Below are 25,743 nucleotides of genomic sequence, written 5' to 3'. Positions count from 1 at the left end.
TGGGTGCCTCAATGCCCGATGGACAGGCCTGGGAGGGATGCCGAGACAACCAGAGGATGGCGAGGGAGATGTTCCTCCACTCTCCGACACCGGCTGTGGTGTCGGATACCATAGCAAACTGCGTGACCATTTTCAAGAGTCTGCAGGTCTCCAAGAACATCAAGGGCCCACTGGAAGGGGAGATGAAGAAGGCTGTGGCGTCCATCATGGCTGCCACAGCAGTCCTTCACGACAGAACTGTATCGTCCTCGCCGAGCAACGCTGAAGCGGAGGAACTTTGGCACCAATTGGAGCTCCTCAAAGCCGAGAAAGAAAAGGAGACGAGCGAGCTCAAAAAACAGGTGGCGGAACTCGCCGATCAGGTAAAAGTGCTGACGAACCAGCTCAGTACTCGCCTGATCGAAGAGGGAAGCATCACAAAAAGTGAAAAGGAGAAAAGGGGCAGGAACCTGAGAGGACGGAACCGCATTGAATCTGACCGGGATTCTGATTCCGACAGCGGGGAGTGGCATTCTCTCAGGCTGAGGACGCCCCAAAATGTCTCCCCAAAGAAGACCGCCTTGAGGAGGGGCGGACTATCTCCGGCATGCGTGTCCCCGGGCCTGGCTGGTGACCCCTGCATGGAGGTAGAACCGCAGGCCGCGAGCGTAACGGAGGAACAGGGGCCCCTCTTGAGTGGATCCCCTCGACCACTCCCACCGGTAACTCGCCCAACAGTCCAGGGCGACTTTGCAATCCTGTACGAAGCCCTCAATCAGCACCTACAAATAGGCGTTGACTTGAGGGAAAGGATGCTGCGATTCTTCGAAGCAACGAACGGACAGGGGGAGGCGGTCCAATCTGCTCCCCTGAACGCACATACTCAGCCGCCAATGGGGAAGGAGGCCGAGGCTGAGATCCCCTCGCCAACTCAGCCCAAGACGCAGGGAATGGTTCCTAAAAGCAGCCAAAAGGAAAAAACGGCCAAGAAGGGAAAGAAGAAGGGAGAAAGCCAGGTTTGTGCTCACACCAAGATCTCTCCTCCCCCTTCCCTGCCGGTACCCGCTGCCGATGAGAGAATACTTGGAAAGAAATCTCGCCAGGATGCGGAACCCTCTGGGGCTCCACCCTCTGGCGGAGGACCATTAGGCCCGGGGCCCTTCGACAAGAAGTCGACAGACCTCGGGACATATGACCCCTCTCCGACCACGGAAACTCCGTGGAGCGTGGTGGTCGGACGTAAGGGAAAGAAGAAAGTAGGACAGACTCCCCTCCCCTCCAGAACTGTACCCGTTGCTGCGGCCAGTCACCGCCCAGTGAACAGGGTAAGCAGAAGCGTGGGCAGGTAACGGGGGGAGAGAAACCCGATAAAAGAAAAGTTCCCAAAACCTCGGCGGTCATGATAACTTGCCCAGAAAAGAAATATGGCGAAAACATAGCCGCCATCAGAAAGGAGGTAAAACTTGACCAACTGGGAATCAAGGAAGGAAGCCTCAAAATAAGGAAAGGTCTCACCGGTGCCTTAATCCTTGAGATTTCCGGTGAGGACAAGGCACGCAAGGCGGGACAACTCGCCGAACGTGTTAGAGAGGTGACTGGGGACAACGAAGGGGTGCGAGTCACGTGCCCCCAAAAAATGGCCGACCTCCGCATTCGGGGGCTGGAAGACTCCATTACCCGGGCGGAGATTGTTGCCGCAATCTCCGGGGAGGGTAAGTGCGGGTTCTCGGACGTCAAGATGGGAGCGTTCGTGAAGGCCCCCCGCACCGGCCTCAATACGGTGTTGGTGCAATGTCCAATAGACGCGGCCAACAAATTGACACAGATGGGAAAGGTACCGATATCGTGGTACAAATTACCCATCGAGCTGTTGCCGCGGCTCCCCCTTCGATGCTTTAAGTGCATGGAGGAGGGGCATGTGCAGCAACAGTGCGGCAGCGACCGATCCTGTGCCAACATGTGTTTCCGCTGCGGCAAGGAGGGCCACAAGGCCAATTCCTGCTCCGAGCAGAAAGTGCACTGCGCACTCTGTGCTGACTTCGGGGCACCCGCGGGGCACAGGATGGGGGGCATGAATTGTCACCCCCCGAAAAAACTCAACAGGAAGAAGGCCAAATCGATTCCTCCCTCCAAAAAACCCACCCCGTCGGTAGGAGGGGAGAAGGGGGGAATCGAAAACAAGAGCCCAATTCCGTCCCTGATGGAGGTCGTTGTAGGAGAAATCCCACAAGCGAACCAAACGGCTTCAGCCGAGTCTGCGCCCGCGTCGATGGACACATCGGAGTGTCGCAAGCGGCGCGCGGACTCGGTCAGGGAAGGAAACGAGGAGGGTGCGGGGAGCAAAGAGCTCTGCTCCGACTCCCCCAAGCCCCAAAGGAAGCCACGCTTAGACCCTAAGCGTGGTAACGTGAAAGGAGACACCCTTACCCCGGGCGAAATTGAGCCCGTGGGTAATGCGCCATCGAACGCGGATGGAGCCCCCCTTCCACGGCCACGTGGTGCGGGGTCTGAGTCGACGGAGGCCCTCTCTACCGACATCAATGAGGGCCTGTAAATTCATACAGGCAAACATTAACCACGCTCAGCGGGCGCAGGACTTACTCCTGCAGACTATCGCCGAGCGTGGTATAGGACTGGCGATCGTGTCGGAGCCGTACCGACCCCCATCAAACCATCCTAATTGGAGGGTGGACGGCTCTGGCACGGTCGCAATCATACGAGGATCAAACAGCCACAACCCCCCTGTTCCTTACTCAAGTCAGGAAGGGGGTATGTGGCGGTGAAATAAGGATCCATCGCGGTGGTGGCGTGTTACGCACCGCCTAGTTGGGGCCTCTCCCAATTTGAGCTGTATCTGGGGGAGTTGGAGCACTGCATACGCAGCATACTCCCCCAGGAGATGGTGGTGGCCGGTGACTTTAACGCCAGAGCGCAAGCCTGGGGAGACCGGCTTACCACCCCCAAGGGAGAGGTCCTACTGGACTGGATAGGGGCTCTCGGGCTATGCCTACTAAACACCGGCAACGAGCCCACGTGCGACCGGCTACTGCGGGGGGCGTCTATAGTGGATCTCACTATGATAACCCCCTCCGCGGCACGCCTAAATTGGTCATGGGGGGTGGTCGACCAAGAGACTCTATCGGACCACCGATATATAGAGTTCGGTTACACCACCCTCCAGCCCGGGAGCCCGACCGGCGGTGCGCCACCGCCGCGATGGAACCTAAAAAAGTTAGACCCGGATAGGTTGACGGCGGCCGTCCAGGCCACCCTTTGGCAACACCATCCGCCAGAGGAGGAAGTGGGGAGCCTGGTGGAGGATGTCGCGCGCCTGGTAGACTCGATCACACAGGCGTGCGACTTCTCCATGCCCAAAAGCAGGCCCCACTCGCGCCGGGCTGCGTACTGGTGGACGGAGAAAATCGCGTCTCTTCGCCGCTCCTCCGTCGCGGAGACTCCTCAAACGCGCCCAGCGCCGTGGCGACGAGGCCTGGAAAGCCGAGGCACTCAGCGACTACCGGTCCGCTCGAGTGGCGCTGAGTGTCGCATTCGCTCCTCCAGGGCGAGATCGTGGGACGAGCTCATCGCGTTTCTTGACGCCGACCCGTGGGGGCGCCCATACAAGATAGTGACGAACAAACTACGTCACTGGGCGCCCCCCGTGACGGAAACCCTCCCCTCGGGATCCCTGGACCAAATAGTCGGGACTCTGTTCCCGACTAAACCCAATCCTTGAGGTCTCGATTGGGGCAGCGCGAACACCGGCGCTGCCGAGGCCTGGTCCAGGGATCTCGAAATCACCGAGGAGGAGTTGAGGAATGCCGTCCGGGGAGTCAAGAACAACAAGGCCGTTAACCCAAACGGCATCCCAGGGCGCGTCTGGAAGCTCGCCTTGGAGGAGCCAAACCTATCCGGGTGGCTACGAGGCATCTTTAATAGATGCCTCGTGGAGGAGGAATTCCCCCCAATGTGGGGAAGAGCCAAGTTGGTTCTTCTCCACAAGGGCGGTAAGAAGGAGGGTGACCCGTCATCGTACCGGCCAATTTGCCTGCTGGACGAGGTCGGCAAAATATACGAGAGGATTCTCGTTCGCCGACTCGTCCAGCATCTGGCGCGCGATTTTCTCCCTTCCCTTCACGAGGAACAATACGGCTTCCGTGAGGGCAGGTCCACGGTGGACGCCGTACTGCGCGTCAGGGCCCTCACGGAGTCAGCTGTGGAACGCGGGAGGGTGGCGTTGGCCGTCGCTTTGGACGTGTCCAACGCCTTCAACACCCTCCCGTGGAAGGCAATCGGGGACGCGCTTAACACCCACCGCGTCCCCAACTACCTCGTGAAGGAAATTCGAGCCTACTTCGGTCACCGTAGGCTCGAATACAGGGACCAAGAGGGCCAGGGTCACACCCGTCGCGTGTACTGCGGGGTCCCACAGGGCTCGGTGTTGGGCCCGCTGCTGTGGAACCTCGGGTACGACGGGGTCCTCCATACCGCCCTCCCCCTCGACTGCCGGGTCATCAGATATGCCGACGATACCCTGCTGGTAGCCGAGGGAGACAATTGGGGGGAAGCCCTAAACAGGGCCAACGAAGAGGTGGCAGGCCTCGTGAGGGCCATAAGCCGGACTGGCCTGAGGGTGGCCCCCAGCAAGACCAAGGCGGTCTACTTCTACGACCGCCGGGCCGCTGGGGAGCCTCCCCCCACCTCCCGACTAGATGTTGACAGTACTGTTGTCCCAGTGGGGTCCCAGATCAAATACCTGGGGCTCCACATCGACGGCCGATGGAGCTTCGCGGGTCACTTTGACCGCCTGGTCCCGAGAGCACAGAAGGCGGCGGCAGCGATTAGCCGCTTGCTGCCGAATCTCGGAGGGCCGGACGGTCGGGTGCGCCGCGTCTACGCGCACACCGTCCTTAGCATACTAATGTATGCAGCACCGGTGTGGGCGAGGCGATGGCCACCAGACGCATACAGGACGCGATGCGTCGCGTCCAGCGTAGATTGGCCATTCGTCTCGTCCGAGGCTACAGGACGGTGTCGCACGCGGCGGCCACCATCCTGGCCGGACTTCCCCCCCTGCATATGGTCGCGGATTCACACAGACGTCTGTATGACCGGAAATCCGCGGCACGCATGGAAGGAGTCGCCAAGATCCCGGCCAGGATACTGGGCACTTGGAAGCTCCAGGAGAAAAAGTCCCTCGAGCAGCGATGGATCGCGTTGCTGCACGAGCGCCCCTCAACATTTGAGGAGAGGACTATATCGGCCGTCCTGCCCTGTCTGAAAGAGTGGCTGGACAGGGCGTGGGGCAACAGTACGTTTAGGATGACACAGGTGCTCTTCGGACATGGGTGTTTCGGAGAGTACCTGTACCGCATCGGACGGGAGGCAAGCGAGGCCTGCCACCACTGCGGTCACGAGAAGGACACCGCGCAACACACCCTTTAAACATGCCCAGCTTGGAGGGACGAGCGCGATGTCCTAACCCGGACTATCGGGGACGACTTGGCGCTGCCAAGCGTCGTCGTCAAGATGCTCGGCAGCGAGGACAACTGGAGAGCCGTGGCCGCCTTTTGCGAGGCGGTCATGGCCCAAAAAGAAAGCGCCGAGAGGGAACGTAAACCGGGACGGGCGAGGGGAAGGGCTCCTGGCAAGAGACCCCAACCTCCCCCACCACCCGGGCCCCTCTTGCGTACGGTGACGGTCCGACTTCCGCTGCACCCGTTGCCGTCATCGTCGCCACCAGCGACGGCGCACCCATCGACACCCATGGGAGCGCCGCCAAGATGTCAGTAAGTGGAAGGAGGGAGCAGCACTGGTTCTGCTCGACCTTCCCGCCCTTACTTCCCCCTCTTTTTTGCCCTCCCTATTTAACCCCTTCCAGATGAGAGGAGGGTCGAAATTCTAAATCTCGATTCTCCCCCTCCACCCCTCATCAGGAGGAAGAGTAGACACGACGGGAGGAGGTAGTGGCCCTCCCGCCGCAGAGTAAAAGTTCGATTTGGAGAGGAGGGGAGTATAGGATATGTTCCTTTCTTTCCTCCCTCCCAGGAAGAACTCCAGTTAAGGAGTGTGGCGAGGAGAGGCTCCTGAAGTATTGCATCGCTAGTTCCAGGAGTCTCCCCTACAATCGCCGAAGATGCCACTCGTGAGGTTTTTAGTGGGTATGCCCTTAAATAGGGAGAGTCCCACATACCCCCCGGATATCCACATGCTGGGTACCGCTGAGTGCTCCTGGCACATGAGGGTTTCCGCGCGTGTGGGTGTTCCCGCCGTGCGGCGTCCCTTGGGAGGATGTGGGTGCTGGCATGGGCTGGCGTCCCACAGTCATGAGGCTCCATCTCGCGTGCAGGCGGCTCAGTGGGTTCTGCCCCTGAGTGCGCGCCGCGAGGGGAGCGGACGGGCCAATGGATCTCCGGAACTCCCGGACCCATCGGGCCGGGCCTCTTCCGAGCCGCTCGGACGTTTTCCGAGGACGGGGTCGGGGAGGCGGAGGAGGGCCGGCGCGGACCGCACGGGCATAGCCCAACGGCGCCGGGTCGGCCCAGCCGTCGGAGCCGCTCGGACGTATTCCGAGGCAGGGTTCGACGGCGGGACGGAGCCCGACGGTGCATCGCGACCGTTTCCCTTCCGAAGCGGTGCACCGTCGGGGCCCTCTGATGGGAGGTAACTTTCGTCAAGGGCGCGTGCAAGCTGATCGCCATGGCGGGTAAGACTGGGCCGGGGAGCGGCGACTCAGTCCCAACCGTCCATGGGGCCCCCCGGGTGGCACCACCCGCTGCGGTATCCCGGAGGTCGAAGGCCGGGAACCCCCGAAAGCCCATGGAGGCGTCAAAACCTCCATGGGTGAGTAAGGGGCCAGGGACCAGTGCCGGGGATGTATATCCCCCGGCCCGTGTCGTATGTCACCCCCCCGGGGGAACTTGAGGCCCTGTCGTGGAGTGTTGCCGGTCACGTTTCGGGACACTCTGCGGCAGGTGAAAGTATACCCTGGGTGACGGAGCCGCAGCGGGGAGCGGGAACTAACAAGAATTGGCGCCAATAAAAACAAATACGGAGATGGGCGTAACGAGAGACACTACGAGTCTCACGGGAGGAAGAGGAAGGAGAGCCTCGGTCGGGGCGGCCGTTGGTGTCCCTGTGGTCAGGGAAACTAGGTCGCTGACTGATTTGGAAAAAGCGAACTTAGACCCAGTCTTGAAAAAGATGAGGGCGAGACCGCTCAAAAAGGAGAGCAAGTAAGAAGGAACTAGTGAGGTTATCGAGGTGGAGGATGATTCCGACGTTGACGGTTCGGGATCGGCCGGCTCAACGAACTCACAGAGTAATACCGGGTCCTTCCTCTTTGAAAAGAGGAAACAAGGTCGCCCGATAACTACGGGCGAGTACGAGGTCAAGAAGACTATGGACCGGATCAAACAAGCTCAGGAAAAACTGGCTCTATTCCAATGGGTCTATGACAGGTCTGCTCTGCCAGGGAAAAGAAACAAAACCTGGGGAAAACTGAAATCTCAAAAGGAGATCGAGGAGGAACTTAAAAATTCTCCGGCAGCTGATGTCTGCGCAGAAATACTCACTGCAACACAGGCTGTGGAGAAGGTAGCGAAGGTCTCCAAAAACCTCAAAGAAGATTTCGTCAGGCTTCTTAAGGAAGCCGTGCTAGTGACTTCTGCCGGGGCAGTTACCCTAGCCAGTAGGGGAAGCATGTCCTCTGACGAAGTAAGGAGGCAATTGGAGGAGACCAAGGCTTAGTTTGGGGCCCTCATTGAGGAAAACACAAAGCTGAGAAGGGACGTCGAAGAACTGAAGGAAACGAGCGGTTCCCTTCAGCGCCAGATGGAGGAGCTGACGCGGAGAGAAACCGCGCTTAAAGAGGAGAATGCACTCCTAAGGAAAAGAGTAGAAGAAGGTACGCCCATCAGGAGGAAAGAACCTCCCCTGGAGGTGGCTCCAGGTACCCCTACCCCTGCCCCTCGTACGAGAAGCAGAGAGGGTATGGGAGTAGTTAATTACGCGGAAGAAGGCTCCAGCGAAGAGATGGAGACCGAACCGCTCCTGGAGAAAGGGGCCCCAGAAACCGATTCGGTGGCTCCCAAATCCATGGGGACAAACACATCCCCCGCGGGATCATACAAAGGAGGAAAGTTCCCAAATACAAAAGGGGAGGTGGGACCTGACATAAGGGAAGGGAAAAACCAAAGGAAGAACAGGAAAAAGGGGGCGGCGAGGAAATTGGAGGTACCGCAACCCCGAGGTAAAAAACCGCCAATCTCCCTCTCGCTCATGGAGGAGAAGGAGATAAGAATTAGGGCCAACCCCGAGGTGGGATGGAATGTGGAGGAGGTCGTGTCCGAGGCCCTTAAAGGTTATCAAAGGGCGGAAGTATCTCAAGGAGGGAGACCTGATGGTAGAGGTTAGGTACGCCGAAAACCTCGCCTTGGGATCGACCTTTGTGGGAGAAGATCAGGGCCCTTTCAGAGGGCAAAAAGAAAGAGGAGCGGGAACTAAAGCCGCCATAATTAAAGGCGGAGGAGGACCAGTCCCAGGACCGTCGCGGGCAGCCGACAAGGAGCGGTTCACATATGCGGCGGCACTGGAAAAGAAAGGGAAGCTAAGGAGCGGGAAGGAGACCGCATCCCCCGACAACCAAGGTAAAGGGAAAGGAAAAGAGACCACCACCACCTGGACCCCCTGATGGGGTTCAGAAGAAGAAGAGAGCTGGTGCCTCCAGGCCGATAAGGGACCCCGCACCGTGGCGGTTGTCCTTATTACATGCCCGGAGGGGCAATACAGCGAAATGGTCTGCCGTGCGAAAGGACAGATCGACCTGACTGAGCTCAACATCACGGAGCTCAGGAACAGGAGGGCCCTGACAGGGGCGATTATATATGAAGTGGGAGGTGAGGGAGCCAGCCAAAAGGCTATGGCTTTTGCCTCCAAACTTAGGAAGACGTTGAAGGGGGCGGAGGGAGTTAGGGTATCCCTCCCTACCAAGACTGCGGAGCTTCTGTTTCGGGACCTGGACGATGCAGTCCAGGCCTCGGAGGTAAGGGACGCAATCGCGGAAGTCGGTGGATGTGCCCACGGGGACATCAAAGTGGGGACGATACGAAGAGCCCCCAACGGGATGGGCTCGGCGTGGGCCAAATGCCCTGCAGCTGCCGCCAATCTGGTGGCGAAAGCCGGCAGAATAAGGGTTGGGTGGGCCCACGCCAGGGTTGAATTGCTGGAGGAGAGGCCCCTCCAGTGCTTTAAATGCCTGGGTAGGGGACACGTACAGTCGAAATGCACGGCAACCGTGGAACGAAGATTCGATTGCTTCCAGTGCGGGGAGGAGGGACACCGAGCGGCGGACTGTAGAGCGGCGCCCAGATGTCCCATATGCGCGGATAAAGGGAAGCCGGCAAAACATAGGGCGGGGAGTGCGGCTTGCCCTATTGCGCAGGGTGGTCGAATAACTGGGCGAACTACCGGGGCCTTTAGTGGGGAAACACGCAGGCCTGTAGGGGAGAGCACTGGCCGGAAACCCTCCTCTATAGGGGGAAAAGGATCCTCTACAAAGGAAAAAGGACCCGACGCGGCGAAGAGGGCAGTGGATGGGGGAACTCCCACACCCCGCGGCGCGTCAACACCTAGGTCGCAACCGAAGAAAAAGAGAGAGGGGGAAGTGGAGAAAAAAGCTAAAGACCTCAACAATTCCTGCTCCTCACCCCCCAACAAGCAGCTGAAGGAGGGGAGAGAAAAAATGGAGAGAAATGAGAAAACGGAGGATGTCCCCACCATCATAGAAGGGGAGAATACTCTGGAAGGAGTACCCGCCGGAACAGCGACAGCTGGGATGGTGGGCGAGACCGAGGTGAAGAAGGGAAACACAGAGGAGGACGAGGATACAAATCTCCTCACCCCAGATTACCCCCCTGAAGGAGAGGGTACAGGATGGGAAAGGGGTCCCGAAAGCCCCTCTTCTTTAAAGGGATCGGAGGCAGGCCCGAATCAAAATTTAAATAATAAATAAATGGTGGCTCGGGTCCTGCAGGCAAATCTCAACCACGCCCGTCAGGCGCAAGACTTGTTTGTGCACACTCTGGCGGAGCGTGGTTGTGGTTTGGGCATTGCTGCGGAGCCGTACCGGATCCCCGAGCACCCTTCGTGGGTGGGGGACGAGTTGGGCTCCGTAGCCCTTACATGGAGGGCGGATGCTCCGGCCTCACTTTCCGCCACATTGGTGGGCAAGGGCAAAGGGTGGGTGGCGGTCAGGTGGGGACCCGTTTTGGTCATCGGGGTCTACCTGCCGCCTAGTCTGGACCTCTCAGGATTTGCTGAGAGGTTGGACTCCCTTTCCGCTATCATCAGCGGGATTGGAGTGGGGCGGGTGGTAGTCTCTGGGGACTTTAACGCAAAATCGATGACGTGGGGTTCCCCGAGGACGGACCGCCGAGGTGTCGCGGTCGAAGAGTGGGCCGCGACACTGGATTTAAGGCTGCTGAACGAGGGAGGGATAAGCACCTGCGTACGGGAAAGGGGAGAGTCGGTGGTGGACCTTATCTGGGCCTCCCCAGCGACCCTCAACAAGGTGCTAGGGTGGAAGGTGGCCACGGAGGTCGAGACCTTGTCAGATCATAGGTACATAGTCTACGGCCTCGTGGTCACACCCGAGCAGGTGCTCCAGCGTCGACGGCTGAGAGAGACGACCTCTCCTAGGCGCTGGAGCACAAAGAAAATGAACGAGGACGCCTTTATGGCCTCGATCCTTTCGGCCACGTGGCTGGGGAGAGGAGAATCGGGAGAGGCCGATAGGGACATAGAGCAGGAAGTCGAGTGGATCCGGGGCGCCATGTCTGATGCATGTGACGCGTCAATGCCCCGGATCAAGGCTGGTCCGCAAGGCCGTAGAGCGGCGTACTGGTAAACCGGGGAGATCGCGGAATTGCGGCGGTCATCGGTCCATCAAAGGAGGAAATACGCCCGGGCCAAGAAGAAGGATAGGCCGGTAGAGGATGTTAGAGGCCTCTACCAGGCGTACAGAGTGGCCAGGGACGCCCTACGCCTGGAAATAAAAAAAGCGAAAGCTAGGGCGTGGGACGAGCTCCTCTCGCACTTGGAAGAGAACCCTTGGGGACGGCCATACCAAATGGTGCTCGGGAAGCTTCGCAATAGAGGGCCACCGGCTACGGAGACCCTTTCCCCGGAAGCCCTGGACCGGGTGGTCGGAGGGCTCTTTCCCCAGTCTGAGGAGGAGGATACCCCCTCCCCCATTTTTGCGGGGGGAGGACCCGAATGGTCAGAGGAGCTGGCGGTCTCGGGGGAAGAAATGGAGAGGTGCAGGCGGAGACTCCGCGGCACCAAGGCCCCCGGACCTGATGGACTCCCTAGGAAGGCATGGGCTGGAGCTTTTGAGGTGATGGGTGGGCATCTTGCACACCTATACACGAAGTGCCTCAGACTGGGAGTCTTCCCCGAGAGGTGGAAGAGGGCCAATTTGGTCCTCTTGCACAAGAAAGGCAAGGATATGGAGACCCCCTTGTCATTCAGGCCCATATGTTTGCTCGACGAGGCTGGCAAAATCCTGGAGAGGATAGTCGCCAATCGCCTCGTCGAGCACCTGGAAAGCATCGGGCCGAACTTGGATGACCGGCAGTACGGCTTCCGCGGTGGAAGATCAACCGTGGACGCAGTACTGAGGGTGCGCGCCTTTGCGGAGGCCGCGGTGCGGGAGGGCAGGGTGGCGATCGGCGTGTCTCTTGACATCTCGAACGCCTTTAACACCCTGCCCTGGAGATGTATCCAAAGAGCCATGGCCCGCTTCGGCGTGCCGGGATACCTCCGCCGGATCATCCAATCGTACCTCAGCGACCGCTCCCTGCATTACACCAACAGGGACGCGGTAGAGGTTACGAGACGAGTGGGATGTGGAGTCCCACAGGGGTCGGTCCTCGGGCCACTCCTGTGGAACCTGGCCTTCGACGGGGTGGTAAGAACGGCCATCCGCCCCGGCTGCACGGTCGTCTGCTACGCGGACGATACGATCGTGTTAGCCGAGGGGGAAAACGGAAGGGAAGCCTCGGCCCTGGCCACGGTAGCGACGGCGTGTATTACGCGGGCTATCAGGGAGTTGGGCCTGAGGGTGGCGCCCCAGAAGACGGAGGCTATCATTTTCCGGCCAGGTGCTAGAGGTGTGCCGCCGAGCCTTTGGGTCATGGTAGAGGGGGTGGAGACGAAGGTGGAAAATACCTCTAAATATCTGGGGTTACTGCTGGACGGTGGGTGGCGCTTCGCCGCGCACTTTGCCCAGTTAGTTCCCCGCCTGGAGAAAGCAGCTGCCGCGCTGGGCCGTCTACTCCCGAACCTGGGAGGCCCTGACGGTCGAGTCAGGCGGCTGTATGGATGGACGGTTCACGCCATGATGCTGTACGGGGCACCCGTATGGGCCAAAGATATCAGCGGCAACCGGAGGACCTTGGGCATTTTGCACGGGGTCCAAAGGAAAATGGCATTACGGGTGGTACGTGCCTACCGTACAGTGTCGTTCGAAGCGGCGACTGCTTTGGCGGGGATTCCTCCCGTGGAGCTCCTCGCGAAAATGTACACCGATGTGTACCGACGCATGCGAGGGCTCCGGGAGGCGGGGCGGAACATCGTCCCCCGGGCGAGGATTGCGGTGAGGCGGCAGCACCTAACCATAGGAAGATGCTGGAACGGTGGAAGCAGCAGCTGCTCTCTCCGTCTGGCAGAGCTGCGGGGCGTAGGGTGGCTGAGGCCATAGGGCCTCACTTAGAGGCCTGGGTGGAAAAAAGGAAGGGGGGAATGACCTTCCGTATGACCCAAATGTTTACGGGGCACGGCTGCTTCGGCGAATATCTGGACCGTATTGGGAAGGAGACTACGGGCAAGTGCCACCACTGCACCGATCCCCTGGACTCGGCGCAGCACACCCTGGAGATGTGCCCTGCGTGGGTGGAAAGCCGGGCGGAATTGTCCACGGCCGTGGGAGAGGATCTCTCCCTCGTAGCCATAGTGAAGGCTATGGCAGAAGGGGAGGACAAATGGAAAGCGGTGGCTTCCTTCTGTGGAGTAGTCATCAGCACAAAAGAGGAGGCGGAGCGAGAAAGAGAGAGAGAAGGACGAGAGAGACGCGGGGGGAGGGAAGGTGAGACCCCTCCTCCCTCTCCCGGGAATTTGGGCGAGAACCCCCAACATCAGACCCCCACCCTTGAAAGCCAACCACCACTAGTAAGTGGGCGGTCGGACCAGGGGGCCGGGGCAGGCAGTGGGGTGGACAAGGAAGTAGGACGAAGATGACGATGAAGGGGGGGACACGATTATCCCCCGCCCCATTACGTCTCTGGTGTGGGAGAGACGCAGAGCCGGAGGTGGGTAGGAAACGGACATTCCACCTCCGTCTACTGCAATCTGGGAAGGAGAAGACCCCGGCTGGTATCCCGGGGTCGTAATAGGGAAGGGACGCTCCTGCGAGTGCTCGTTGGACCCAGGTCCAAGCGTGTGTGTGTACGAGACGGGCAGGAGGAGGGATAGTGCCGATGACGAGGCCCTCCTTTCTGCATAAACCGTCTGGGAAGGATACCCGGGGGGGTTTTAGTGGGCTTCCTCTATAGCGCCGGCGAGTCCCACATACCCCGGCCAACCAATACCAGGCCGGGGATGCGTAAAGGCATTTCCCCCTCGTAACAAAAAAAAAAAAAAAAGGTTAGATTCCTCCCCGATGATGCGCCACCTTGACGTGGTGGGGAGGCTCTGTCCCGAAGCCCCGGGAAACCGGAGTGGAGGGATAGTTAAGAGCGCATCTTTAGCCGGATTTCCTCTTGGACCCCGGCTCGGGCAGGATGCATAGCACCGGCATGCATACCTGGGTGTCGGACGCGTACGAATCGGTTCCTGCTACAGACGCGACGGTCGCGGCGGAAATGATGGTGAGCGCCACATAGTACGCCGGGGGCGAAAGCCCTTAAGCCGGAGCGTGGCTGGGCGGGGGTTGAGGAGTAACGAAGACACTACGCGAGGGCCTTAGCGCGCCCGCCTGAAGAGCGTCCTCCCTTCCGGAGGAGTCCTTATTATAGATGACACCGTATAAAACGTTACGTATATTTATATATAAATGGATTGATAGCTACAATTAGAATTATGTATATGTAAGCTTATACATACTTATACACAATGCCTGCAACATTTTATGTATAATTATTAATAATTATATATAAAATGGACAAATTTCGTATATTTTCGTATAAATTTGTATAATTAGATACGACTATTTTTGTCTGATTATATATAAAAATTTTTTACCGGGTTTATAACACAATATCAATATCTGATCGAATTCATGGTTTATCACAAATGAACTAACGAGCATTTAACTGTAAATTTACAATACTTATATAAAAATGTAACTAATTTACGGAAGATAACGTTATGCTGCGTAATATTACAAAAATTTAGATATCTTCATAAAATTTTTTTAAATATTAATGATTAAATTATACATATATTAATATTAAATATTAATTTAAAGTAAATTAAAAACTCTATTTATTTTCTTTTTTTTTTATTTATTTTCATAAATACATATATATATTTTTATGTATAATTATATATAAAATATAAATATATATATGTTACGTCCAGGCCCGTAGAGAGGATGAGTCAGAGAAAGGGCGTAACAAGAACTGTTCCGATGTCAAAAGTCTTATCGACGAGTGACTCGGTCGAGCGAGCTGCAGGTTAGCAAACAAGTAAACGACGGGTGTCGTTATTACTCTGTTATGCGAACGCTCTCTCGGTGGTCCCTTTTTCGTAAGAGAATTGAATCTCTTTTACGCGGGACGGGACCTTATATGATCTTTTGCGTGGAGGGAGTGAGAGAGTTAAATAAGTTTACCGATCATTTTAATTTTTAGATTAATATTTATTCAATTAATTCTTACCATTTTACATATGATCTTATTAATATCGGCTTTAAAATTATTTGTATGAGTGTGTGCGTGTGTGTGTGTGTGTGTGTGGATCGCGGGTGTTACATAAGTACGGAGGTCATCAACCAGAAAAGAGGAGGAAAGAGTGCGATTCTAAAGATTTTATTCTGGTTGATATTTGTTACAATGGTTTATAATAAGAGGAAAAAAAATAATAATAAAGATTTACGAAAATGTAATATGTGTTACGGCGCGATTTCGCACACGGTCGTGTCCGATCTATGGTCTCGGTTGGCTCGCGAGAATCGGCGGGTCGGTGCGATTTTAGGCATACTTAGTAAAAGAACAGGGTTGAATAAAGGAGAAAAGAGACGATGAGAAAAAAAAACAAAACAAAAGAGAAGGAAATTAAACTTACTATTTAGGCAGATTTGTTGCGTTTTTTTTAGCTGCTGGTGTAGTTGTGGCTCCAGTTGTGGTCTTACTTGGCGGGTGGTCTTTGTTGAGCACTGACTCTAATAGATTTTAAGATGTAATCGGGACTCCCGCAGTGTAAAACGAATTGCTTGAATCAGCGAACGACCGAAAAATCTGTGCCGAATGAATCTGATGCTGTACTGTCGACTGATTTTAAATTTTTTGGTCTTCGTAATGCGCGAGTCTTCCCTTTTTATATTAAATCTTGAGGGCGTGTTAACAATTTGGGCGGGAGTATTTTTGAGATTTTGACGTGTAAAAAGCTATCGTTCGGTGAGATCCTTCTCCTCCTTATTTTTGATTGTTGCTGATTGGTGGGCTCTGTACGGCCTCTTAGGAAATTTGAAGATTCTTCATTTGGTTATCTCCTGGGATTATCCAGCTGTTTCTTTCCATTTATTTATTTAGGGGATCTCTCTATCGATCCTTTTCGGTCATTTCTTTGAACATCGATTTCAATGTTTAAAACATTTTTTTCGTTCCGCGGCCCTCTTATGACTGGTCGGGCAATTATTGCTTTATCTTTATAGGAGGTAAAGACGTGGAGCCGACAGTGCGTAGCGGCGTTATTTGTTTCTTTCTTAAGATTATGCAGCTGTGTTTGTCGATTTATTCATTTAGAGGATCTCACTATCGACCCTTTCCGGTCGTTTCTTTTAACATCGTTTTCAATATTTTAAAATATTTTTCGTCGCGCGATCCTTTTTATGATTAGTCGGGCGATTATTGCTTCATTTTCGTGGGAGAAAAAACGTGGAGCCGACAGTGCGTAGCGGCATTATTTGTTTCTTTCTTAAGATTATGCAGCTGTGTTTGCCTGTTTCGTTGTTTAGAGGATTTCGTTATTGATCCCTTCCGGTATTTGTTTAGATATCGTTTTTAGTAGGTCTAAACATTATTTGATAATAACGGTTCTTTTCTATTGCGCGATCCATTTTTTGTGACCGATCGGACGATTATTGTTCATTTCGTGGGAGGAAAAATGTGGAGCCGACAGGACGTAACACATATATATATATATATATATATGTTACGTCCGAAAGCAGACTCGTCTTCTTGCGACGCTCGTTTTTCTTTCAAACTTTTGACCGATCGATATATCAATTTTCTTATATAGCTGACACGGACGTAACAGTATATATAATTTTATATAATTATATATATATTGTATATATATTATATATATATATATATATATAAAATGTTTTAAGAACCTGCCATTAAAATATTTACCAGTCATTTCGGGAAACCTTGTATGTATAATATATGTATGTATGTATGTATATATACATATATATAATATAAAAATAAAAAATAATTATTGACTTAATTATTACTATACTACTTAATAGCAACAGTAATGGTATTATTAGTGAATTATATAAAAGATTATTTTATTAACACATTTTTTTAATAATGGTAGTATATAATATTTAATTAATTATAAATGTAATTATATATATATATATATATATACATATGTGTCAAGAAATGACCAGCATCTCAGCTTTATAAGAAAATACCCGATTTTAGGGCAAAACAATTGTTTAAAAATTTGTTTAATTATTTTTATCATCAGAACTCTTTATGAAATTAATGTACATGACCAGAACTATACTAGACTGTTTTAAAATAAACAGAACTGTCGAAAATCGACCAGCATCTCAGCTTTATATTAAAAAATACGCGATTTTTGGAAAAATAATTGTTTAAAAATATTTTTAATTGTTTTTAACATGAGAACTCTTTATGAAATTAATGTACATGACTAAAACTATACTAGAACTGTCTTAAAATAAACAGAACTGTCGAAAATCGACCGGCATCTCACATTTATGTTCGAAAATATGAATTTTTTGGGTAAAATAATTGTTTAATCGTCAGAACTATTGACAGGACGTGTTTAGGCGATAGAACTCTTTTTATTCTTACTTCCCCGTAATCAGGTATTCGAAATATGGTGAGATGCTGTAAAGTGTTGTCGGAAGTTAGCATCTCATTTTTAAAAATTCGATTTTAATAATTAATTGGACGGAACTTTTGTTAAAATTTATCAGGAACTGTAGAACTATGCTGGATGCAAGTAAATATAAAGTTTATTTTTGAGATTCTAACATTTGAGATGCTAACTTCACACACCCAAGGACTTCCCGGCCAAGACCCCGAGCTGTTCGACTTGTGCAGGGCGCGGGCGGCCGTCCAACCATTTGATTGGACGGCAAGTCTGCCCCGTAACAAAACCTTAGCCGAAAAAACCGGCAAAGGAAGGGGGAGGGGCCGTGAGGACCAAACCCCCTGCCGTCCCCCTCTCCCCCAAAAAGAAAGAGAATATCCCGTTTGGATCGGCGTCCGCCCATCCTCACCCCGCAACCCCTGAGGTAGCTGTGCTACCCAAGTATAGAGAGGAAGTTACGGACGTCGATGCCAGAACTGGGAAGGAAAAAAAAAAAAGGTATGCGAGGGAGGACCCCGTATCCTTGACACAGGGAAACGCTTAAGAGGCCCAATCCCCACCTGTGAAGGTTAAGGTAGTACAGGGCCCACGGGAGGAGGGAGGAAGAGGAAAAACACTTCTTCTCCCCTCTGTCCCCCTCCACCTTCCAACCCTGGAATCTGTAACAGAAGCGGCAACCACGTCGCCCTCACCCTCCCCCACCTATTGTCTACTTACCGATCATCCCCTAGATGGGAAGGGTTGGGGGAATCTCCAGGTGGGGACAGAAGATTTCTTGAAGGACCTGATCGCCTTTAATAACCAAAATGAAGGCTAAAATCTTTCAGGCCAAACTGAACCACTGCCGCAAGGCGCAGGACGTTTTTGTCCACAGCCTCGCAGCAGAGGGTTATGGCCTGGGGGTGGCCGATTTGGGTGCGGGACGATCGGGGCTCCGTGTCCATAACATGGAGACCGAGGGCGGCGAATTCCGCTCTGGCCTCCATGTTAGAGAAAGAAGACGATTTGGTGGCCGTCCAATGGGGGACCACCGTGGTGATGGGGTGTACCTTTTTTTTTTTGACGCAGGAGAAATTCTTGATGCATACCACCACCCTCGGGAGAGGGATGGTGGTTATGTTGGACTCCCGGTGGTCCTGATCATATTGGACCACCGGACTACCAACTAAAACTCCTGCGGTGGCCTTCCGCGCGATGGAGGAGCAGGCAGGGACCCGGGACTCGCAGTTACATTACTTCGGTATCCCTGACTGTGGGTCCCCTCCGCGCTTAAGACTCGGCGACATTTGACTTTCGCTGAGTCTCCTTCCCAGATAGGACTGTTGATGTCCTACCTGATTTCTTCTATTTTTGTGAACGAGTGGGGCCACGCCGCCCGTTCACCTTCCTCTGGGACCCGACACAGGGCAATGCAGGCCCCCGCCTGCACTACCCAGGTCCCGAGGGAGAGACGCAACCGTCTCTAAAGCAGACGTTCGTCTCTGGTTGGGGGAACATCATTCCAGCCACCTTTCGTTGAGGTGTGGTTTTTATAGAGGGGCCTATTGGCCCCTCTCTTTTTTAATTCTCTCATTCGCGTTTAGCGACCATGAGGAGGGATCTTATTACCTCCTCGCCATCCTGTTTGTTACTAGGGGGGCTAATAAGGGGGAGGGGAGCACTTGGTGGAGACATCCAATCCCCAACCATGCCCCCCTCTAATGTCATCTTCTCCTTTGAGGAGAAGGCGACTGGATTGTCCCCCCTCAATTGTTCGTCAAGGCCTTAGCTTCATTGTCAGTGGGGGTAGCCGATGCAAGGAGGGACCCAAGCTCCCATCGGAGTCACTCTCCTTCTCCTGTTCCTCCTCGCTGCTGTCATCTACAACAGCCGCTGCAGCGGCCGCAATCGCCGCTTCTGCCGCCGCCTCTTCTTGTCGGCGTATGCGCTCGGCCGCCTCCTTCTGCGTCATAACTTGTTCGCAGAAGAAGGCAATCGCCTTCCAGGATCTCTCATCACCCAACATCTTCGTAACCATGGTTGGCAACGAGAGGTCGTTGCCAATCACTGAACAGAGATCACGGCGCAGCGTGTCCCACGCCGGACACTTCTCCAGCGTGTGCCGCGCCGTGTCTCTCACCTCCTTACAATGGTGGCAGGCCGTGGTACCTTCCTTGCCGATTCGGTACAGGTACTCACCAAAGCACCCATGCCCGGTGAGCACCTGTGTCATCCTAAAGGATACCTCACCTCGGGCCCTGTCTAACCATTCTTGTAGACAGGGCCGGACGGCCTCAACGCGGGTTCTTTAACCCGCAGTCTTCGGGTCAGATAGGTGGGCACTCCATCTCTCCACCATAGACCGCTGGGCGTGGATCCGGATGGTCTTCTTGACCCTGGCTGGTAGAGGGCCATGACCCCTCCTGAGCCCCCTTTCCCAATTATACCGCTCCGCGTACATTGCGGTCAGGAACTCCAAGGGGGGCGAACCCGCCAGGACCGTGGCCGCCGCATGGGACACCGTGCGGTAGGCCCTTATCACCCTCACGGCCATGCTGCGCTGTATGCGTCGGAACTTGTCCTTTGCATAACGCATGGCCACGAGATCCGTCGCCCATATTGGGTATTCATACAGGGCCACCGCATTTACGGTGCCCATGTATATACGGCGGACTCAACCATCCGGTCCCCCAAGATTTGGCAGGAGCCTACCCAACGCCGTGGAGAAGCGCTTCACCTTGGGGCAAGGACATTGAAGTGGTGTCCAAACTTCCACTTGCCATCCAGTAGGAGACCGAGATATTTAAGCCGGTTCCCCACCGAGATAGAAGTATCTCCCACCCGGATATGAGTCCTTGGCGGTTTCCCAGAGGATTTACTGTGAAAGTAAAGAGCCTCGGTTTTTTGAGCCGCCACTCTAAGACCCATACCAGTGATGCTTTGTACCACAACTGCCACCGCTGTCTCGGCCTTGGCTGCTGTATCCCCCAGCTGCTCCCCGCGGCCACCACTAATGTGTCGTCTGCATAGCAGATGGCGTGGCAGCCACGAGGGAGAGGAAGGCAAAGGACTCGGTTGTATGTGAGATTCCACAGTAGGGGTCCTAAGACTGACCCCTGCGGAACCCCGCATCGAATTTCCCGTCGGCATTGGAGTCCGTCTTGTGTGACGAACTCCAGGCTCCTATCCCGGAAATATTGTCTGATGATCTCCACAAGGTAGGGAGGAACCCTGTATTGCAACAAGGCATCCATTACTCTATCCCAGGGCAGGGTGTTGAAGGCGTTTGCGATATCTAGTAATACCGCAAGTGCCACCCCGCCCCCTTCCACGGCTTCCTCCGTGAGGGACGTAACACGACTAATCGCATCCACAGTCGAACGTCCCTCGCGGAAGCCATATTGCTCCTCGTGGAGACCACCCTCTCGGGATATATGTCGAACAAGTCGTTTTGCAATGATCCTCTCAAAGATCTTGCTGACCTCGTCCAGCAGGCATATTGGTCTATATGCCGACGGGGTTCCTTCTTCCTTGCCTTCCTTGGGGAGCAGGACCAATTTAGCCTGCTTCCATTGCTGGGGGAAAGCGCCATGTCTGAGGCATTTATTAAATATGTACCTCAGACGTTCTCCCAGAAAGTCCAGTGCCCAGACCCATATCTTTCCAAGCACGCCGTCAGGGCCAGGAGCTTTTCTTGATCCTATTCTTTTGACGGCGCGCTGAAGTTCGTTGCTGGATATCTCCTCGTCCTCCTCTAGTTCATAAGGTCCCCCCAGGCCGGGACTCCAGTTGAGTGTGGACTCCTAAACCACTAGCGGGAAGAGGGTGTCCACAACATTCCTGAGGACGGGAGTATCCAGGGATTCCGTGACGGGGGGCGTGTCCAGTTCCTATACTTATTCAGAACTATTCTGTATGGACGCCCCCATGGGTCCGTGTTGAGAGATGACAGTAGCTCATCCCAACAACTGGCCCTGGACTTCCTGATAGTGGCGCTAAGGGCGCATCTTGCGGCCCTATAGGCAGCCAAGGCCTCCTCTCGGATCTCCGGGTTTCTTCTTCTGGGAATACGAAAGAGGGTGCGTCGCGCCTGGACAGAGGAGCGCCTTAATTGCGCTATTTCCTCCGTCCACCAATAGACGGCGTGACGTGGGCGGAGGACCCTGGCGCGTGGCATGGCTGCGTCGCAGACTTCGCGCATAACGCCCTGCAACCATTCCACATCCAGGTTAATGTCCCGCCTTTCCTCTCCCTCCGGGATACCCCACAAAATGGTCATTAAGGCCTCTTCTAGTTTCTTGGGGTCCAGCTTTGTGAGGGTCCACCTACCTGTGTCCCCGCCTCGAGGTGGGTGATGTACCCAGTAATGCACGGCGTCCAGGACAAATTCAATGTATTGGTGGTCCGAAAAGGTTTCCCTTCTCGAGTCACCCACCACGCGCCATCCTCGCACCATCCTCTTGGCCCCCTTGGAGCCGATCGTTATATCCACGATCGACTCCTCTTGGGGCCGGACACATGTGCTCACTCGGCCTTCGTTAATAACGTGAAGGCCGAGCGAATTCACCCACCTCACCAGGGTAGTTCCCCTGGTGTCCTGCCTCGACTCACCCAGTGCCGGAGACTTGACGTTAAAGTCTCCAGCTATTATGAGTGGATCGGCAGGGAGTATGTTTCTGACAACATCCCCCACCTGTTCAAGAAGTGAGTCAAACTGGGCAGGACTTCAACTAGGGGGGACATAGCAACTAATTATTGTTGTGGACCCCCACTTTGCTGCAACATATCCGTTCCCCTTTCCAATACATTTGAGAGGGGGGGTGTTATTTGTTGCAGCACCGACCTCGATTGCCGCCGTGCTTCTTGCATTCCCCAGCCACGTAAGCTTTGCTGAGATCTTATAGGGCTCAGCAACAAATGGCCAGCCCGATGCCACGCTCAGCCAGGCTCTGATAAAAGAGATTCTGTGCCTGACTGGCGTGGTTTAGGTTAGCTTGGAGGAACCTGACCGCCATTTATTTTGGGTGATCAAGCTCCTCCGGCTTTGCCTCTATCTGCGTACCCTCCCCATCATCTTTCGGCAGAGGGGTATCCTCGGGCTTTTTTTTAGAGCCTTTCCTTGGTACCCTCTGCTCGAGGGGTTCCCCCTCTTATCACCCCCTCTTTATCCGCGAGGACCTCTCGCATTCGGCTCGCCAACGCATCCGCCTTTTTTTTGTTGTCCGGACCCCCAACCTCAAATAGTTGGACACCGGTAACTGCCTTTCTGGCCTTCAGGCCATTAATTTCGAGACTGGCGAGATCTATACTGTCCATCGCCAGTCTCAGATTCTCCTTGTATTGGCCGGATGGGCATGTAAGCACCATCGCAGTTGTACGGGGGACTCTCCTACGTCCATTTTTCCCTCCCCTCTTTTTTGGTTGGGAGGGAGGATTGGACGTCGCAGGCTTAGGTTGAGGGCCCTGTGGTTTATTGCCTGGCTCCTTTGCCTTCGCCTTAACATTCGTGGTTGCCGGAGCCCGATTGTCACCTTTTTTGGTGGTTTTTTTGCGAGCTTTACGCTCTACCACCTCCGACCATGTCTCCTTTTTCCCTGTGAGCGGGGGAGGCGAAAGTGTTGTCTTTTCGGTGGGTTTCGCCTTACCCTTGAGGGCTTGTGTCTGCCCTTCGACAGGGCCTTGTCGGCCCCTTTTGGGTTTGGAGAAGGCAGCTTTTCCTTTTTTTTTGGGAGGCGGCTGGGGTCCCGCTTTCAGTGGATCTTGCCCTCCGCGGGCCTTTTCCCCTTTCCTCCTCCTCTTTCCACCCTCTCGCGGTCCCTCCGTTTTTGCGTCAGGGGCCGTGGGAGCGGGTCCCACGTGATTCTGCTCTTGTCTTCCCCGGGGATTAGAGGCCTTAGCCTCCTCTCCAGCGGTAAACGGGACAGGAAGCGGAGCCGGAACAAGCTTTTTTGGAGCAACCACCGCTCCAGAGAGCCTTAGCGTCTCCATCTGCTTCGCGATGGGATCCAGGAGTGCTAGAACTGCATCCTTTTGGTCCATCAGCTCATTATATTTTGCCCTCAGCTCCTCGGGCAGATTCGGAGGGAAGGCCTTCGATGGCCGCGGTACCCCTTTGATCGTCGATCCCGCCTGTCTTACGGGACCTGTCCTTGCCGGGGGGACTGCTGTGTCCATCTTCATATCCTCCCTTATATCCTTTTCCCCCTGTATAGGAAGGGGAGAGGGGGCAGTCCCTCCCGCTAAACAAGGAGAGGTGGGATTCCGATAATCCTCCTCATCCGACCTCACCACCAGCCTCTTCCTTCTTGTGTTCTTGGGTAATGTCCCTAGATGAGGAAGAGTATGGGGCGGGTAAAAATACAAGGGGAGGAAGAGGAGCTTTCTAGTTCGCACCTCCCTTTTCAACTCCGCATTTTCCTCCCGGAGCTTTGTCAGTTCCTTACGGAATTCTTTAAGCTCAGGGTTCTCTCCCTCCCTGATTTGTCTGGCCATAACTGTTGTAGCTGCTCTCAGCAGGACTACAGTGTCTTTGACCTTCCTGACCAGAGACCCTTTCATTCCGTTGGAGCAGTCCGCCACCTTATATAGGATGGTGGAATGCTCCATGAGTTGCGCCGCAATTACCTCGGTGGATTCCAGCAAGAGCAACTCTTCCATCTCCTTTTCATCGTTGAGGAGACGTTTCCACCTCGCTGATTTAGAAGGATCCGGAAGCAGCGACTCTGCCGCCCTTCTATCTCTCTTCTCTTCTTTTCTGCGTCTTTGAGCTTCCTTCTTTTTTTGGCGCCTTCCGACATGTTTGCCGATGACCGGTTGATGGCCTTTGCCCCGTTTCTCCTTTTGCTCCTCGACTATATTTTCTGCCACCGAACTGGTGACAGAAATATTGTCATTCTCCTGTGCGATCTTATCGCGGATCTCCTCGCCATCTATGGAGTCTGCCTCCATATTCTCATCATGAGCGGAAGTCCTCTCCTTCTTGAGCCAGGAATGGTTGTATCCCAGCACACGTGCAGAAAAATCTTCCGCAGCTGGCCTGACCTCGTTGTCCTTCGCACTCATCAACGGGGATGGAGGGGGGTCATGCCTCATCCCACTCGTGCTTGGAAGTGGGTTCTCCATCGTCCCTTCGGTTTCCTTCCGACGGGTGAGGGGGAGTTGGAAGTTAACATCTTCAATCCTAGTGATGCGCAACTTCTCCATCCTAACCACGTGTTCTCTGTTTGTTGCAGAGGCTAACCTCGCACTGCTCCTGTAGGGAACCTGACGTGGACGCGTTGGCCTAAGCGTCATCCTAACCGAAGAGGAATCTTCGGATATATCGCCCGAACGCAACGGACAGGTGGACCGCGACCAGATTCTTTCCCCAGCGTTTTTTCCCTCCTCGTTGTTATTATTTTTTTTATTTATAATATTATTTATTGATGGGTCCATTTGAAAATAATCCCACTTTCCCCTTGCAGCTCCCTCGACCAGGGTATATCTTCACCGCCGTCGAAAGCGCCCCGAAACATGACTCGTAACGCTCCCGACGAGGGGCCCCAAGTTTCCCCGGGGGGTCGAGATACACCACGGGCCGGCGGCCAAAGACAGCACCGGCACTGGATCTCAGCCCCTTACTGACCCATGGGGTTTTGACGTCCTCATGGGCTTTCAGGGGTTCTGTGTCTGACCTCACGGACACTGCAAGGGGCGGCGCCACCCGGAGGGCCCCACGGACGGTTGGGACGGAGCAGCTGCTCCCCTACCCCGCCTTACCCGCCGTGGCGACCAGCATACCGTGTTAACACCCTCTCCTCGACAATCCTCGAGGAGGGCACCGGCGGTGCACCGCTTCGGAAAGGGGAACGGTCGCGATGCACCGCCGGTGGCACCCATCGCGCCGCCGGGCCCTGCCTCGGAATATGTCCGAGCGGCCCCGGCGGCAGGCCGATGCTGCACCTCCGGAGTAAGCCCTCGGCGCGCACACGGCCCACCCGCCGCTCCCCGGCCCGAGCTCAGAATACGTTCGAGTGGCCCGGGAGGCGGCCCTCCTCAGGGACGCTGAGACGAGAGAGCCAAGGCTCTCCACTAGCACCCTGAGGCACTGTTACCGGCCTGAGCTCAGAATACGTCTGAGTGGCCCGGCAACAGTCACCCCGCCTCTGTGCGCGTACAGAGAGGGCCACGTCCTTCCGCCGTTTGCACAGAAACAAAGGGTCTCTCACCCTACTGTGGGACGCTGTCTTCCCCCATGCCAGACCGCGAACGACGCAGAAGATCCCGCGCTGCCGTCCCGGCCCCAGGCACAAAGAGGAACGGCACCCACATCCCCCCCGTGGCCCCGAAAAGGGAGCTCTGAAAAGGGCTGAACCCCATGCTCGGCGGGAAAGACTGGAGCAGCAGCCCCGTGCAATGTCTTTCCCTAACGGTGCCGTGCCACCGGGCGTT

The 25,743-nt window shown here is 54.7% G+C and overlaps 1 protein-coding gene across 1 annotated transcript; it reads right to left on the bottom strand.

Moving 5' to 3' along the window:
* Positions 1-19,621: 19,621 nt before the first annotated feature.
* LOC140675524 (uncharacterized) lies at positions 19,622-19,972 on the bottom strand. Its single transcript, XM_072910122.1, has one exon. The coding sequence runs from the start codon at positions 19,970-19,972 to the stop codon at positions 19,622-19,624; it is 351 nt and encodes a 116-aa protein (XP_072766223.1).
* Positions 19,973-25,743: the final 5,771 nt, after the last annotated feature.

This window comes from Anoplolepis gracilipes, unplaced genomic scaffold (genome assembly GCF_047496725.1).
Source record: "Anoplolepis gracilipes unplaced genomic scaffold, ASM4749672v1 Contig19, whole genome shotgun sequence".
Lineage (NCBI taxonomy): Eukaryota > Metazoa > Arthropoda > Insecta > Hymenoptera > Formicidae > Anoplolepis > Anoplolepis gracilipes.
Note: the sequence above shows the minus strand (reverse complement) of the source record. Positions and strands in the feature narration are given on the sequence as shown.